Below are 16,514 nucleotides of genomic sequence, written 5' to 3' on the forward strand. Positions count from 1 at the left end.
TTGCTGTAAAGTGCTCATACATAAGATTTGTACCTCACATTCCCCAGAAGTTCCTTTATACCCTCTCACTGATGATCCCAATTGCATGGAGCTTAATCACATTTTATCTTTAGAGTATGAGAAAACTCTGCCAAAGATTTGTTGAGTGTTCTCAAAGGAGGGAATTGTTGGTGTCACTAGGCATAGCTACCAGGTAACTGTGCGTCCTCATTCCCTCCAGTCCCGCGGCCCGTGCGCGTTCCCTGCCCAGGCGGTATCGCCCATGCGCCCGGCCCTAGCCCGGTCAGCACGCGCCCGCTCCCTCCACTGGCTGCCACCATGATCTGCTTGGTGCTTACCGTGTTTGCCAACATCTTCCAGAGCAGTGAGTGCCCCCTCCCAGGGTGGGAAGCTGTCTGGGGGATGCCCCCTCCCGGGGCAGGAGGAGGAGAAGGGTGGCAGTTCGGGGGTTGTCCCCCAGCAGGCAAGGGGAATGGGGGGTCAGGGGATATCCTTCACCAGCAAGGGGAGGAGGATTGTCGAGAGGATGCCCCCTCAGGCAGGGAGAAGACACAGACGGGGGGCACTAATACCTCCCTTCCTCACCCTTTGCCTCCCCTGACTCAGCTCTTTCCACTTTCACAGCTCTTCCCCCATTTACTCCCACGGAGCAGAAGTGGGGAAGGGCTTGGCACAGAGGTGGCTGTTTGGGGCAAGGTGCCTGCTCTGCTGATGAGACACTGAGAGCACTACTGAGAGCAGAGTGGTACCCGACCCTGCTTTGTGGCAGTGAATTTCACTGCAGCTGGTTCACTCTGAATAAAGCTTGTAATCAGGCTCAGGGAGGGAACAAAGAGGCCCCATAGGAGTTTATTTTACAAGTGGGGAAACTGAGGTACGGAGAAGGGAAGGGAGTCTCCCAAGGTCTCATAGTCATCCCTTAGCAAGGCAGGAAATAGAATCTGTCCCTCTTGACTCCTTTCTCTAACTCTGAGCCCACACAGTGCCTGCCTCTGTGATCTATGACAGGGGTGGCCAAACTTACTGATCCTCCTAGCTGCATACAACAATCTTCAGAAGTACAAGAGCCTGATGGGGCTCTGGGCTTTAGCTCCATGGGAGGCACCTGTTGTGGCTCAGGGCTTCAGCCCTGCTCCTGCTGAAGCCATGAGGCCTGGCCAGTGTGCCCGGTGGGGCTGAAGCCCTGAGACTCCCCTCCCCACCCCATTGGGCAGAAGCCCCTATCCCACCATCCCACTGCAAGGCAGAGGTCCTGAGCTCTTCCCCCCACCCCCAATCTGGTAGGTGGAAAAGGGGGGGGAAATGTGGGGCGCTCCGTGAGCCGCACTTTTAACGGTAAAAGACCTGCATGTGGCTCACGAGCCACACTTTTGCCACCCCTGATCCATGCTCTGGAGACTGTCCGGTTTGGCCAATGTACATGGCAGAGGGGCATTGCTGGCACATGATGGCATATATCACATTGGTAGATGTGCAGGTGAACGAGCCCCTGATTATCGGGGATACTGTTCCTGATAGCTTGTAGTCCATCTTTGTGTGGAATATTGGTGTAGAGGGCTTCTACGTCCATAGTGGCCAGGATGGTGTTTTCTGGAAGATCACCGATGGATTGTAGTTTCCTCAAAGATGGACTACAAGCTATCAGGAACAGTATCCCCGATAATGTCACAGCTAACATGGTGGCTGAACTTTGTGACTTTGTCCTCACCCACAACTATTTCACATTTGGTGACAATATATACCTTCAAGTCAGCGGCACTGCTATGGGTACCCGCATGGCCCACAGTATGCCAACATTTTTATGGCTGACTTAGAACAACGCTTCCTTAGCTCTCGTCCCCTAACGCCCCTACTCTACTTGCGCTACATTGATGACATCTTCATCATCTGGACCCATGGAAAAGAAGCCCTTGAGGAATTCCACCATGATTTCAATAATTTCCATCCCACCATCAACCTCAGCCTAGATCAATCCACACAAGCGGTCCATTTCCTGGACACTACTGTGCTAATAAGCGATGGTCACATAAATACCACCCTATACTGGAAACCTACTGACTGCTACACTTACCTACATGCCTCCAGCTTCCATCCAGGACACACCACACAATCCATTGTCTACAGCCAAGCTCTAAGATATAACCGCATTTGCTCCAAATCCCTCAGATAGAGACAAGCACCTACAAGATCTCTATCAAGCATTCTTAAAACTACAATACCCACCTGCTGAAGTGAAAAAACAGATTGACAGAGCCAGACGAGTACCCAGAAGTCACCTCCTACAAGACAGGCCCAACAAAGAAAAGAACAGAACACCACTAGCTGTCACCTTCAGCCCCCAACTAAAACCTCTCCAGCGCATCATCAGAGATCTACAACTTATCCTGAAAGATGATCCTTTACTCTCACAGATCTTGGGAGACAGACCTGTCCTCACTTACAGACAACCCCCCCAACCTAAAGCAAATACTTACCAGCAACCACACATCACTGAACAAAAACACTAACCCAGGAACCTATCCTTGTAACAAAGCCCGATGCCAACTCTGTCCACATATCTATTCAAGTGACATCATCATAGGACCTAATCACATCAGCCATACCATCAAAAACTTCAAAAACAGACTCCAACGGGTGACTGCTGAGCTGGAATTGATATGCAAACTAGATACAATCAACTCAGGATTGAATAAGGACTGGGAATGGCTGAGCCATTACAAACATTGAATCTATCTCCCCTTGTAAGTATTCTCACACTTCTTATCAAACTGTCTGTACTGGGCTAGCTTGATTATCACTTCAAAAAATTTTTTTCTCTTACTTAATTGGCCTCTCAGAGTTGGTAAGACAACTCCCACCTGTTCATGCTGTCTGTATGTGTGTGTGTATATATATCTCCTCAATATATGTTCCAATCTATATGCATCCGAAGAAGTGGGCAGTAGCCCACGAAAGCTTATGCTCTAATAAATTTGTTAGTCTCTGAGGTGCCACAAGTACTCCTGTTCTTTTTGCGGATACAGACTAACACGGCTGCTACTCTGAAACCTGTTTAAAAAAATGATTCAGTCAGATCCCCTGATTATTTTCACAAGCCTTTTAGTTTATATTCAAATTCAGATCGCTTGAGGAGGCCTATGGTAGCTTGATTTCAAATTCAAATATCAAGCAATATTAGGGCTGGAAAACTCCCAGACTTGTTACATGCTCACTCAGATTACATAGCATAATGTTTTGTCCAGTTTTTGAAACCCAGAGTAAGTCTGTCTGTGATGGTGGATTTCTTGAATTTAAAAGGCCATGCATTCAGTGGCTTTTATTTTTGTTTCTTTAATTAAGGGGAGTGGATTTATTAAAATATGTGGGACTTGATTAGGATGCAATAAATGCTGATAAATGTAACAGGTGCTGACTCTTCATCTTCTCTGTGTTCAGTCCAAGAAGGATTGGAACTGGAGCAGGAAAGCTCACCGCTGGGTATCAGGACAAGTGGACCCAGATTCTATAGGAGCAAAGGAACTAAAATCTAATGCAAGTCTGTGGTTGGATATCGCTCTCTGTAGCCACCAGGGCTTTCCCAGTCCACCTCAGGAGGATGTCCTCTCCACCCCTCAGCTCCACCCCCCCTACCCACCAGACTGCCTGCTACCCCTTGCAAAGGATTACATGGTTGGAAACAACTCCTTCCCAGAGTTCCCTGTCTTTGCCATGGGGAAAGAGGTTCTCTCCATTGCTCTAACTTCCAGAGTCCCTACTGTATGTGTGCCACTAACCCCCATAGCATTCCTGTCTCATTCCAGTATTGGACTGTCTCTATCTCACAGTGGGAAAGGGGCTGTCTGCAAACATCTGACTTTTGTCTCCTCCAACCTTTGCCATATATGAAACCAGTTTTACAATCCAAACTGATGGTAAGCTATGCCCCATTCCTATTTGAGTCCCTACCTTAGCAGCATCTGCCTCTTCCCTTATCTCTGGTTTTATTTTTTAATTCCTTGATCCTGGTTGTAGTGACCCCTCTGACCCTGAACGCATGCTGAGGTTTGCTCTAGCCCTAAGTGTTCCTCCTCCTCCTCATCTGCTTTCAGCTTGCACTGAAGTAAATGAGCGCACCTTCCTAGCCATCAAGCCAGATGGGGTGCAGCGGCATCTCATAGGGGAGATCATCAGGCGCTTTGAAAAGAAGGGCTTCAAACTGGTGGGAATGAAACTCATGCAGGTGAGAGGAGCTGGCAGAGCAAGGGCTGTCCTGGCACCCTTTAAAGGTCCAGTCCATGCCTCACTCTGTGTATGCTCTGTCTTGGGGCTTTAGACTTTTGCAGCAGGGACCTGCTTGCACCCTGCTTGCTGATGTGCTTTGTAAATAATACCTAGTTTTTATATAGCATTTTTTATCAGTAAATCTCAAATCTTGCATAGGTCAGTATCCTGATCCCCATTTTACATATGAGGAAACTGAAGCACAGAGAAAGGAAGTTACTTGCCAAAGGCAGTGGTTCTCAACTTATTACACATTGTGGGCCGCATATGCAGCCCACAATGTGTTACCTGGGCTACAGGGGCCGGGTGGCAGGGTAGCACCCCTGCCATGTGCGGCCCACCAGCTGCCCACCCCAGAGCTTGGAGGGCGTGCTGGCAGCCCCAGACCTTGTGGGGCAGGCCGGCTGCCCCGGACCCATGTTGCACAGCTGCCCTGGACCCCGGACCCGTGTTACGCGGCTGCCCTGGACCCCGGACCCGTGCTGCGCGGCTGTCCTGGACCCCTGGTGCCTGACCCTGCGGGGCTGGCCGGCAGTCCCAATACTGGACTCCCACCATGCGGGGCGGGCCAGGAACCTGGCAGACTCCTGCATGCGGGTCAGCCCTTAGCACCCAGCTGAGCTGGGACGCAGCTGTGTGCTAACTGGGCTGCGGGTTGAGAACAGCTGGCCTAAGGTCACCCAGCCAGCCAGAGGCAGTGCTGGCAATAGAATCCATAGAAGCATAGAAATGTGGGGCTGGAAGAGACCTCAAGAGGTCATCTAGTTTAGCCCCCTGCTCTGGGGCAGGATTAAGTATGCCTGCCACCTGAGTCACACTCTATTGCTCTATCCACTAGGCCACAAATAACAAAGTTCAGAAACGCCTGGTATCAGAGCTGCTCCACTAGATGGAGACAGGAAATGAAAGGAAAGCTCCCTAGTTCTGTCTCCGTGAAGGTAGCCAGTCCAGCTAGGGTGATTTAATTTGGATCTTTTTCTGGCCACCACCATTCAGGGTCAAGTTTTCCAAAGCACTTTAGTCTTATTTTCAAAAGTGATTTAGGCACCTAAATCTCATTGACAGTCAATGGGAGTTGAGCTCCTAAGTCTCATTTCCAAAAGCAACTTGAAGCACTTGGGATCCAAAATCATTTAGTCACCTTTGAGAATTTACTGTCTTCCTTTTTTTTTTTTTTTTTTTTTTGAGTACCCTGCCCCAATCTGTCTTATGCAATGGACTGTCATATAGGCTGTTCCACTGTAACTCTGTTTTGCAGCATTTGTTATGGACCTATGAAAATGGACCTGTAAAGGATCCTAAAAGGAGCAGGTAAGAACTCCTTGATAATCCTTCATGTAGGAACGAATGACACGGCTAGGTTCTCGTTAGAGAGAATCAAGGGAGATTTTGCCAGGCTGGGGAAGACACTTAAGGAGATAGAGGCTCAGATTATCTTTAGTGGGATTCTGCCTGTTCCTAGGGAAGGGCAGCAAAGGGCTGATAGGATTGTGAGAATAAATAGTTGGCTAAGGGAGTGGTGCTATAAGGAGGGCTTTGGGATGTATGGCCACTGGGAGGCTTTCGGGGACAGACAGCTGTTCTCGCGGGATGGACTTCACCTGAGTAGGGAAGGAAATAGACTTCTGGGAGGGAGGCTGGCTTATCTTATCAAAAGAGCTTTAAACTAGGAAGTTTGGGGAGACGGTTGGGAGATGTACAGTTAATCTCCACGCCAGATTCCAACATTGAAAAGGTGAGTGAGATAAGAGGAGATATAGCCAGGGAGATGAGATTGGACATAGGAAGGAGAGGGGGGAAGGACACAAAGAGGCCTGTAACATATAGTGTTACTAATGGGAGACAGGCTAAACAACATACATCAGGGTGCTTATACACCAATGCGAGAAGCCTAGGTAATAAAATGGAGGAATTGGAGCTCTTGGTCCGAGAATTGCAACCGGATATCGTAGGAATAACTGAAACATGGTGGAACGGCAGTCACGACTGGAATACAGGTATGGAGGGGTATGCACTGTTTAGGAAAGACCGGAACAAAGGTAAAGGTGGCGGGGTGGCATTGTATGTCAATAGTGAGATAAGCTGTAAAGAAATAATAGTTGATGGAATAGATAACACGGAATCAGTCTGGGCAATACTCACACTGGATAAAAGGACTACTAGAGCCTCCCCAGGGATAGTGCTTGGGGTGTGCTATAGACCGCCGGGATCGACCCAGGATATGGATAAAGAACTATTTAATGTGTTTAGAGAAGTAAATACTAATAGGAACTGTGTAATTATGGGGGACTTTAACTTCCCGGATATAGATTGGGGAACAAATGCTAGTAGCAATAATAGGGCTCAGATGTTCCTAGATGTGCTTGCTGATCAATTCCTTCATCAAGTAGCAGCTGAACCGACGAGGGGGGAGGCCATTTTAGATTTGATTTTGGTGAGTAGTGAGGACCTCGTTGAGGAAGTGGTAGTAGGGGACAACTTGGGCTCCAGTGATCATGAGCTAATCTGGTTTAAACTAAATGGAAGGAGTAACAGAATTAAATCAAAGACTAGGGTTTATAATTTTAAAAAGGCCAATTTTAACAAATTAAGGGGACTGGTAAGGGAAGTGGATTGGGCAAACATATTAATGAATCTTAAGGCAGATAAAGCCTGGGATTACTTTAAGTTAAAGATGCATGAGCTGTCAGAGGCCTGTATCCCAAAAAAGGGAAAAAGATTACTAAGCAAGAGATTTAGACCGAGCTGGATGAGCGACCGACTCAAAGGGGCAATTAGGAAAAAACAGAAAGCGTACAAAGAGTGGAAGAGGGGAGGGATCAGTAAGGAAACTTACCTTAGTGAAGTCAGAGAATGTAGAGATAGAGTGAGAAAGGCCAAAAGCCGTGTAGAGTTGGACCTAGCGAGGGGAATTAAAAGCAATAGTAAGAGGTTTTACAGCCATATAAATAGGAAGAAAGCAAAGAAAGAAGAAGTGGGACCGCTGAAGACTATAGCCGGAGAGGAGATTAAAGATAATTTAGGCATGGCACAATATCTCAACGAATATTTTGCATCGGTGTTCAATGAGGCCAATGAAGGGATTAGGGATACTAGCACCATGACAGAGGGGCATACAGAATGGGGGATTACCATATCCGAGGTAGAAACAAAACTCGAATGCCTTAATGGGGCTAAGTCGGGAGGACCGGACGATCTTCATCAGAGAATATTGAAGGAATTGGCGTGGGAAATAGCAGGCCCATTAGCGATAATATTTAATGAATCTGTAAACTCGGGGGTGGTTCCGTTAGACTGGAGAATAGCTAATGTGGTTCCTATTTTCAAGAAAGGGAAAAAAAGTGATCCGGGTAACTCAGGCCTGTTAGTTTAACATCTGTAGTGTGCAAGGTGCTGGAGAAAATTCTGAAAGAGAAAGTAGTTGAGGACCTTGAGGTTAATGGCAAGTGCGATAAATTACAACATGGTTTTACGAAGGGCAGATCATGCCAAACGAATCTGATCTCCTTCTTTGAGAAAGTAACGGACTTACTAGATAAGGGAAATGCGGTGGACCTAATATACCTGGATTTCAGTAAAGCGTTTGATACTGTACCCCATGAGGAATTATTGGTTAAACTGGAAAAGATGGGGATCGATATGAAAATCCAGAGGTGGATAAGGAATTGGTTAATGGGAAGAATGCAGCGGGTCGTATTGAAGGGTGAACTGTCAGGTTGGAGGGAGGTTACCAGTGGAGTTCCTCAAGGTTCGGTTTTAGGACCCATTTTATTTAATCTATTTATAACTGACCTCGTAACCGATTGCAGGAGTGGACTGATAAAGTTTGCGGATGATACGAAGGTGGGAGGCATTGCCAATTCGGAGGAGGATAGGGATATTCTGCAGGGAGACTTGAATGAGCTTGAGAATTGGAGTATCAGAAATAGGATGAAATTTAATAGTGAAAAGTGTAAGGTGATGCATTTAGGGATGACTAACAACAATTTTAGTTACAAGCTGGGGACGCATTGGTTAGAAGTAACGGAAGAGGAGAAAGACCAAGGGGTTCTTGTAGACCGGAGGATGACTATGAGTCGACAATGTGACGTGGCGGTGAAAAAAGCCAATGCGGTCTTGGGATGCATTAGGCGAGGTATATCTAGTAGGGATAAGGAGGTGCTGCTTCCGTTGTATAAGGCGCTGGTGAGACCTCATTTGGAGTACTGTGTGCAGTTCTGGTCTCCCATGTTTAAAAAAGATGAACTCAAATTGGAACGGGTGCAGAGAAGGGCCACTAGGATGATCAGAGGAATGGAAAACCTGCTGTATGAAAAGAGACTAGAGGAGCTCGGGTTGTTTAGTCTGACAAAACGAAGGCTGAGGGGGGATATGATTGCTCTCTTTAAATATATCAGAGGGATAAATACAAGGGAGGGAGAGGAATTATTCCAGCTTAGTACTAATGTGGACATGAGAACGAATGGATATAAACTGGCCGTGGGGAAGTTTAGGCTTGAAATTAGACGAAGGTTTCTGACCGTAAGAGGGGTGAAATATTGGAACGGCCTTCCGAGGGAAACGGTGGGGGCGAGGGACCTGTCTGGTTTTAAGATTAAGTTAGATAAGTTTATGGAGGGAATGGTTTAATGGTAAAGCATATTAGCTGAGGAATACCGAGCAAAGGCAGGTAAATAGTATAATGGCTAACAAGGGTCAGGCTGGAGACTCTTGCCTACATGCTCGGGGTCTTACTGATCGCCATATTTGGGGTCAGGAAGGAATTTTCCTCCTGGGTAGATTGGCTGAGGCCCTGGAGGTTTTTCGCCTTTCTCCGCAGCATGGGGCAGGGATCGCTAGCAGGAGGGTTCTCTGCCAATTGAAGTCACTAAAAGACAGGATTTGAAGACTTCATCAGCAGAGTCAAGGGAAGGGTAGGGAGGGTTTTGTGGCCTGCAGTATGCAGGGGGTCAGACCCGATGATCATAATGGTCCCTTCTGACCTTAAAGTCTATGAGTCTATGAGTCTTATTTTTTCATCGTCAGTGTAATAGACTCTTGCTGTTATCTAAAGGACTGCATTGCAGATAGCCTGTTCTGAACAGAGCCCAAATTCTGCCCCTGTTGATTACCTGAATCCCGAAAGGTACTGTGAGGCTATACACAGAAAACGAGTGAGAACTGAACTGAAGGAAGAAAATGGGATTCCCCAGATGAGGAATGAACACTGATCCAGTTTCACCTGGCAGTTGTTCCTTCCTGATGAGCTTGATTTCCTCCTCCCAGCTGCACTGCAGAATTCAGGAATCCAGCCCTCAGAGCAGGGAAGGGTACCTAAACGCCACTTCCAAAGTGGACTCTTCTGTCCACCAGAACAGCCATTATAAGCCATTTTAGGGCAGTCCCATTCTATAAAAGCAAACTAGATCATGTGCTGTGTTTGTGCCCAGGCCTCGGAAGACTTGCTGAAGGAGCATTATATAGCCCTCCATGATCGCCCCTTCTACAGCCACCTGGTGGAGTATATGAGATCGGGTCCTATTGTAGCCATGGTGAGTACTGGCCAGGGGCCCCTTTCATGCCCTGAAACAGATATCAAATGCAAATGCAATTAGCATTGAACTTGAGGCCATTCGATCTTCCCTTCATACCCTTCTGCCAGATCCTCTGGCTGAAGTGTTACATTGTTGCATGTAAAAGTGAAACCTGTGCACGTCTTTATTTTATTCAAACAGATAATCATAGGCTTTCTTGCGGCAGATTCTGCCCTGACTTACCTCCAGGCGTACTCATATGAGGTGGTGGAGTTAGCTAGAGGGTGCTTAGGGCAGGATTTGGCCTTGCTGCTCAGCAAGCTGCGGAAGCTGACTCTTGCTGTGCTGTCTTGTAGGTCTGGCAGGGGCTGGATGTGGTAAAGACGGCTTGTGCAATGATTGGAGAAACTAACCCTGCCGATTCCAGACCCGGCACCATCCGAGGGGACTTCTGCATTGAAGTCAGCAAGTGAGAGCCTGGGGTTTGTTTTTGCTGGGGAATCCTCTGTGTCCCTGTTGCAGGTGGGAGGAGGCTTCTTCTGCATTCTGCTCCATGTCCCAGTTACTCTCCCCCTGACTGAGGGGGAAGATGGGGGAGAGCCTTTGGAGTCAGCTCTCAATGCTCCTGTCAAAGGATCACTTGTGAGCGATGAGCACACCTATTCTGCCTGGCTCCCAACCTAGGCAGCAAGAGAACAAAGCCCAGATCGTCTGTGGCAGAGTGGAATTCTCCATCTTGTGTAAAGTAGCCAAATTTGTGCAGCATTTTAGGGATTTTTACCCTAATGGTATGGTCAGTTTGGAGTTAAACCTGAGATCTCCTTGTTTGGGGCCAAAACTAATAACACCATGTTGAACCATAACTTTCTGGTGCCCCCTTGAGGAGAGGGTAGGCACCACTCATCTCAGCAGTCCCTCCCTGGACCACAGCATTGCTGTGGGGTCATCCCAGAGTCCAGTCCTCTGACTGTGCTGTTTAGGAGTGGGGTGGTTGGGAGGCTACATAAAGTAGCCTCACTTCAGTCCCTGGAAAAATCATGGAGCAGGTCCTCAAGGAATCAATTTTGAAGCACTTTGAGGAGAGGAAAGTGATCAGGAACAGTCAGCATGGATTCACCAAGGACAAGTCATGCCTCACTAACCTAATTGCTTTCTATGATGAGATAACTGGGTCTGTGGATGAGGGGAAAGCAGTGGATGTGTTATTCCTTGACTTTAGCAAAGCTTTTGATACAGTCTCCCACAGTATTCTTACCAACAAGTTAAAAAAGTATGGGCTGGATGAATGGACTATAAGGTGGATAGAAAGCTGGCTAGATTGTCAGGCTCAACGGGTGGTGATCAATGGCTCCATGTCTAGTTGGCAGCTGATATCAAGCGGAGTGCCCCAAGGGTCGGTCCTGGGACCGGTTTTGTTCAATATCTTCATTAATGATCTGGAGGATGGCATGGATTGCACCCTCAGCAAGTTTGCAGATGACACTAAACTGGGAGGAGTGGTAGATACGTTGGAGGGTAGGGATAGGATGCAGAAGGACCTAGACAAATTGGAGGATTGGGCCAAAAGAAATCTGATGAGGTTCAACAAGGATAAGTGCAGAGTCCTGCACTTAGGACGGAAGAATCCCATGCACTGCTACAGACTGGGGACCGAGTGGCTAGGCAGCAGTGGATCTAGGGGTTACAGTGGACGAGAAGCTGGATATGAGTCAACAGTGTGCCCTTGTTGCCAAGAAGGCTAAAGGTCTTTTGGGCTGTATAAATAGGAGTATTGCCAGCAGATCGAGGGACGTGATCATTCCCCTCTATTCAGCATTGATGAGGCCTCATCTGGAGTACTCTGTTCAGTTTTGGGCCCCACACTACAAGAAGGATGTGGAAAAATTGAAAAGAGTCCAGCGGAAGGCAACAAAAATGATTAGGGGCTGGAGCACATGACTTATGAGGAGAGGCTGAGGGAACTGGGATTATTTAGTCTGCAGAAGAGAAAAATGAAGGAGGATTTGATAGCTGTTTCAACTACCTGAAAGTGGGTTCCAAAGAGGATGGATCTAGACTATTCTCAGTGGTACCAGATGATAGAACAAGGCATAATAGTCTCAAGTTGCAGTGAAGGAGGTTTAGGTTGGATATTAGGAAAAACTTTTTCACTAGGAGGGTGGTGAAGCACTGGAATGGGTTACCTAGGGAGGTGGTGGAATCTCCTTCCTTAGAGGTTTTTAAGGTCAGGCTTGACAAAGCCCTGGCTGTGATGATTTAGTTGGGTTTAGGTCCTGCTTTGAGCAGGGGGTTGGACTAAGTGACCTCCTGAGGTCCCTTCCAACCCTGATATTCTATGATTCTATAAAATAAAAAAGTCAGGATGCTGCCACATCTCACAAAAGACAGAGTCCAGAGGCTTCCGAAAGCAAAAGGAGAAGAGGGCCTTGCAGCAACTCCTGCTTCCTCAGCCTGGGGAGCTCTGAGTTCCAGCCCTTCTTTCTGAGTGCCACCCAAACTGAACAGGGACCCTGCCTCTCTCCAGGCTTGACAAGCCTCACTGGTGTGGTGCATTGGGGTGGGGCTGATTGTCCCCCAGGGAGCTCTTTAATCCCTTCTTGACTGAGACGCATCTGCCACTTCACACTTCCATAGCAATTTTTATCTTAAGTATGCTGTACGGGCACTCAACTGATCCTCACAACACCCTACTGAGGGAGAGAAGAATAATCTCCTTTTTACATGTGGGGACACTGAGGCAGGGAGAGTGCATGGACCCGCCCAAGGCCACAAAGGGAATCTGTGTCAGAGCCAGGATTAGATGTTGGGAGTATCTGGCTCCCAGTCCTGTGCTCAGACCATGCCCATCTCTTGTGGCATAATACTTTGCATAGTACGTTTGGCCATGAAGAGCACTATGCTTAAACTGCCTCTTTGGTCTCAGGATGAGCCGTGGAGAAGAGCAGAGCTTATGCTCTTTCTTGCTGCTTTATGCTTTTTTCTATTAAAACAAAAAAGTGAGGGGTGTTCTGCTTGGCTTTTACCATATAACTATCATATAGCTTCTTGAAGCTCCCAGACCCATGGTGGGGAGCACTCCCAGCCATTAACTGAAGTGGTGGTAATGCTCAGTGTAATAGATGAGCTGTCTCCTAGCCTTTAGTCAGGCATATGAGTTAGTTAGGTGTTAAAAGACAAGCAAGAGTCCTGAATAGTCTGAGGCCCTGGCTACACTAGGGGTTTCCATCAATGAAGCCTCACCAATTGGCTGAAATCAGGGCTAATTCTCAGTGTAGCCAACGCCTAAATGAAGCTCACATCCCTCCTTATATAGGTTTCATTCCTTGGCATCTGATGTCAAACTTACCAGTTCTCCATAGAGTCTTCCAGGGGAAAAACAGGGTCAGAAGACTTGAATTTCTAATGTAAAAACAAGCAGCACTACATATAAAAAAGGCACTTTCAGCCCTTCATGAAGCCAGAGCAGCAGCTGTTACTGTAGATTAGAAGAGATTATACTGTATAAAAAATATGGAGTACTCTAAGAAAATCAGAAGATGGGTTAGCTGTAGGCACTGTTGTTGCTTTGGTGACATGATTTAGGGGAGGGGACTGGTGGGAACTGGCAGCTCCCACGTGCCACCAGGGCCGCCGAGAGCGGGTTCGGGCCCCTGTGAAAAAAAATTTTTGGGCCCCCCCAGCAAGGGCGGACTGGCTAAACAGTGCCGACGAGGGGGGGAGGAAGCTGGGCCCAGAATTTTGTCAGGCCCCCCAGCAAGGGAGGACCGGCTAAACAGGGCCAACGAGAGGTGGGGAAAGCCGGGCCCCGGGCCCCCTTCTGGACCGCCGGGCCCCGGTAATTTGTATCGGCTTCCCTCCCCCCCCCCATCAGCCCTGCATGCCACAGAATAACTGGCATGTCCTGCCCACAGCCAGAAGATGCATGGCTCTGGGGTAGGGCTCTGAGGAATGGGAAGGAACATGAGGATTGTTCAGGTAGGAATGCAACAAGATGACACTTGTTCAGCAAACTTTATTATTTTAGCCAAGATGAAATTACTTCTGGCTCTAGTTCCCTGTTGTGTCTGACTTGGAGAGTACTCCTTCTCCTTCTCCACAGGAATGTGATTCATGGCAGCGACTCAATCGAGAGTGCCCGGCGGGAGATTTCGCTCTGGTTCCACACAGACAAGTTGATCTGCTGGGTGGACAGCACTGAGCACTGGATCTATGAGTAATAAGAATGGTCTGGGGGAAGGGTATCTTGCTGACGCTCAGGCACAGTACGAACCCATCCATTTCCATTTCTCCTTCTCTGGAGTCACACTGGACTCTCTCATAGTGTGTTTTTTTCATAGGGTGTTTCTATCTAGAGGTGGGTGGAGGGGTAGTGGGAAGTCTTTTGTGCTCTGGTAACTGACTAAATCGCAGCTCTCTGGGATAGTAGCTACTTGGTGCTGCTGGTCTGGTTCTGTCGCTGCTCTGCAGCATCCTAAAATCCCAAGGGGTTCAAGGTGACCTGCAAAGGAAAGAAAAATGGGCTTGTGCCTTTGGCATCTTTATAATGTATAGAAAAGACCTGAAAATTACATTAGAATTTTAGGTCCTGTCTACTATTGAAGACTCTCTGGTGATTGGAGAACTATTGATATGATAACATCACAAGCAGTAAGAGAGTGAAAGTTGAGCAATTTGAAGATTTTGATTAGAAGGAACCCATTGGATGATCTTGTCTGACCTTCTGCATAACACGGACCAGGAAACCTCACCCAGTAATTCTTGCATCAAGCCCATAATTTTTGGTTGAGCTGGAGCATATCCAATCTTGATTTAAAGACCATTGTTCCAATGGTTAATTACTCTTGTCTTTCACTGTAAGGTGGGTTTTCAAGCCCTCAAATCTGTCTTGTTGCACCCTTCCAAACCCTTTCCAATTTTCCAACATCCTTCATGAGTTGTGGCACCAGAATTGGACACAGTATTCTAGTAGTGGTCTTACTAATCCCACATACAGAGGTAATATTACCTTCCTAGTAAATAGTCCCATTTATACAGCCAGGGAGCATTCTAGCTCATAGGAACTGCAGACTGGATCAACGACTGGTCCATCTACTCTAGTATCCTATCTCTGATGGGGGCCAAAACAAGTTGCTTTAGAGGATGGTGTAAGAACCCTTTCGTAGGCAGATGTGGGATAATATGCCCCCACATTGTGTCATAGAATCATAGAAGATTAGGGTTGGAAGAGACCTCAGGAGGTCATCTAGTCCAACCCCCTGCTCAAAGCAGGACCAACACCAATTAAATCATCCCAGCCAGGGCTTTGTCAAGCCGGGCCTTAAAAACCTCTAAGGAAGGAGATTCCACCACCTCCCTAGGTAACCCATTCCAGTGCTTCACCACCCTCCTAGTGAAAAAGTTTTTCCTAATATTCTACTACCTCCCTAGATAACCCATTCCAGTGCTTCACCACCCTCTTAGTGAAATAGTGTTTCCTAATATCCAACCTAGACCTCCCCAACTGCAACTTGAGACCATTGCTCCTTTTTCTGTCATCTGCCACCACTGAGAACAGCTGAGCTCCATCCTCTTTGGAACCCCCTTTCAGGTAGTTGGAGACTGCTATCAAATCCCCTCTCACTGTTCTCCTCTGCAGCCTAAACAAGCCCAGTTCCCTCAGCCTCTCCTTGTAAGTCATGTGCCCCAGCCCCCTGATCATTTTCATTGCCCTCCACCGGACTCTCTCCAATTTGTCCACATCCTTTCTGTAGTGGGGAGCCCAAAAGTGGACGCAGTACTCTAGATGTGGCCTCACCAGTGCCGAATAGAGGGGAATAATCACTTCCCTCGATCTGCTGGCAATGCTCCTACTAGTACAGCCCAATATGCCGTTAGCCTTCTTGGCAACAAGGGCACACTGCTGACTCATATCCAGCTTCTCGTCCACTGTAATCCCCAAGTCCTTTTCTGCAGAACTTCTGCTTAGCCAGTTGATCCCCAGCCTGTAGCAGTACATGGGATTCTTCTGTACTATGTGCAGGATTCTGCACTTATCCTTGTTGAACCTCATCAGATTTCTTTTGGGTCAATTCTCCAATTTGTCTAGGTCACTCTGGACCCTAACTCTACCCTCCAGTGTAACTACCTCTCCCCCCCAGCTTAGAGTCATCTGCAAACTTGCTGAGGGTGCAATCGATCCCAACATCCAGATCATTAATAAAGATATTGAACAAAACCAGCCCCAGGACTGACCCCTGGGGCTGCCAATTAGACATCCTGATCTCTAATAGAGTTTGGCTTAAGCCTTGAAGCACATGGTTTAATATCACTTCCACAAAATTTTATAGTAATTAATTATGGCAACTGGATAGTCTTGATATCCATATAGTCATCTCATTTTTGGATCTTAAGTTCTTGGCCTCAGCAACAGCATGTGGCAGGGAGTTCTGCAGTTTTATTTACAGATGGTTACAAAAAGTATTTCCTTCTATTGGGTTTGTTTCATTGACTGTCGCCGGTTCTTGTTATGAGACAGGAAGAACAGAAGTTTCTACTCTACCTCCTTGATTCTGTTCATTATCTGATATATTTTTATCATGCCCGCCCCCTCTTATTCAGCTCCTTTCTAAGGTAATAATCCTAATCTTTTCAATCACTCTTCCGCTTAGTTTCTCCAGGCCCTTCATCATTCTCGCTGCCCTTCTCTGAGCCCTCTCTAGCCTTTTTGAGATGGGGTGACCAGTACTGCACAGCTGAGGTTGC

General features: G+C 47.3%; 1 protein-coding gene across 1 annotated transcript; it reads left to right on the forward strand.

Annotated features, from left to right (window-relative positions):
• Positions 1-318: 318 nt before the first annotated feature.
• NME3 (NME/NM23 nucleoside diphosphate kinase 3) lies at positions 319-13,990 on the forward strand. Its single transcript, XM_054041316.1, has 5 exons — positions 319-364; positions 4,089-4,219; positions 9,690-9,791; positions 10,130-10,242; positions 13,873-13,990. The coding sequence occupies exons 1-5, from the start codon at positions 319-321 to the stop codon at positions 13,988-13,990; spliced, it is 510 nt and encodes a 169-aa protein (XP_053897291.1).
• Positions 13,991-16,514: the final 2,524 nt, after the last annotated feature.

This window comes from Malaclemys terrapin, chromosome 10, assembly GCF_027887155.1.
Source record: "Malaclemys terrapin pileata isolate rMalTer1 chromosome 10, rMalTer1.hap1, whole genome shotgun sequence".
NCBI classification, from domain to species: Eukaryota; Metazoa; Chordata; order Testudines; family Emydidae; genus Malaclemys; species Malaclemys terrapin.

Bases quoted from the DNA above. Each gene is read 5' to 3' on its own strand.
- NME3 (XM_054041316.1), top strand. From the start codon at position 319: ATGATCTGCTTGGTGCTTACCGTGTTTGCCAACATCTTCCAGAGCA. The intron at 365-4,088 runs GTGAGTGCCCCC...ATCTGCTTTCAG, and splicing joins TGCCAACATCTTCCAGAGCA to CTTGCACTGAAGTAAATGAG. The intron at 9,792-10,129 runs GTGAGTACTGGC...GCTGTCTTGTAG, and splicing joins CGGGTCCTATTGTAGCCATG to GTCTGGCAGGGGCTGGATGT.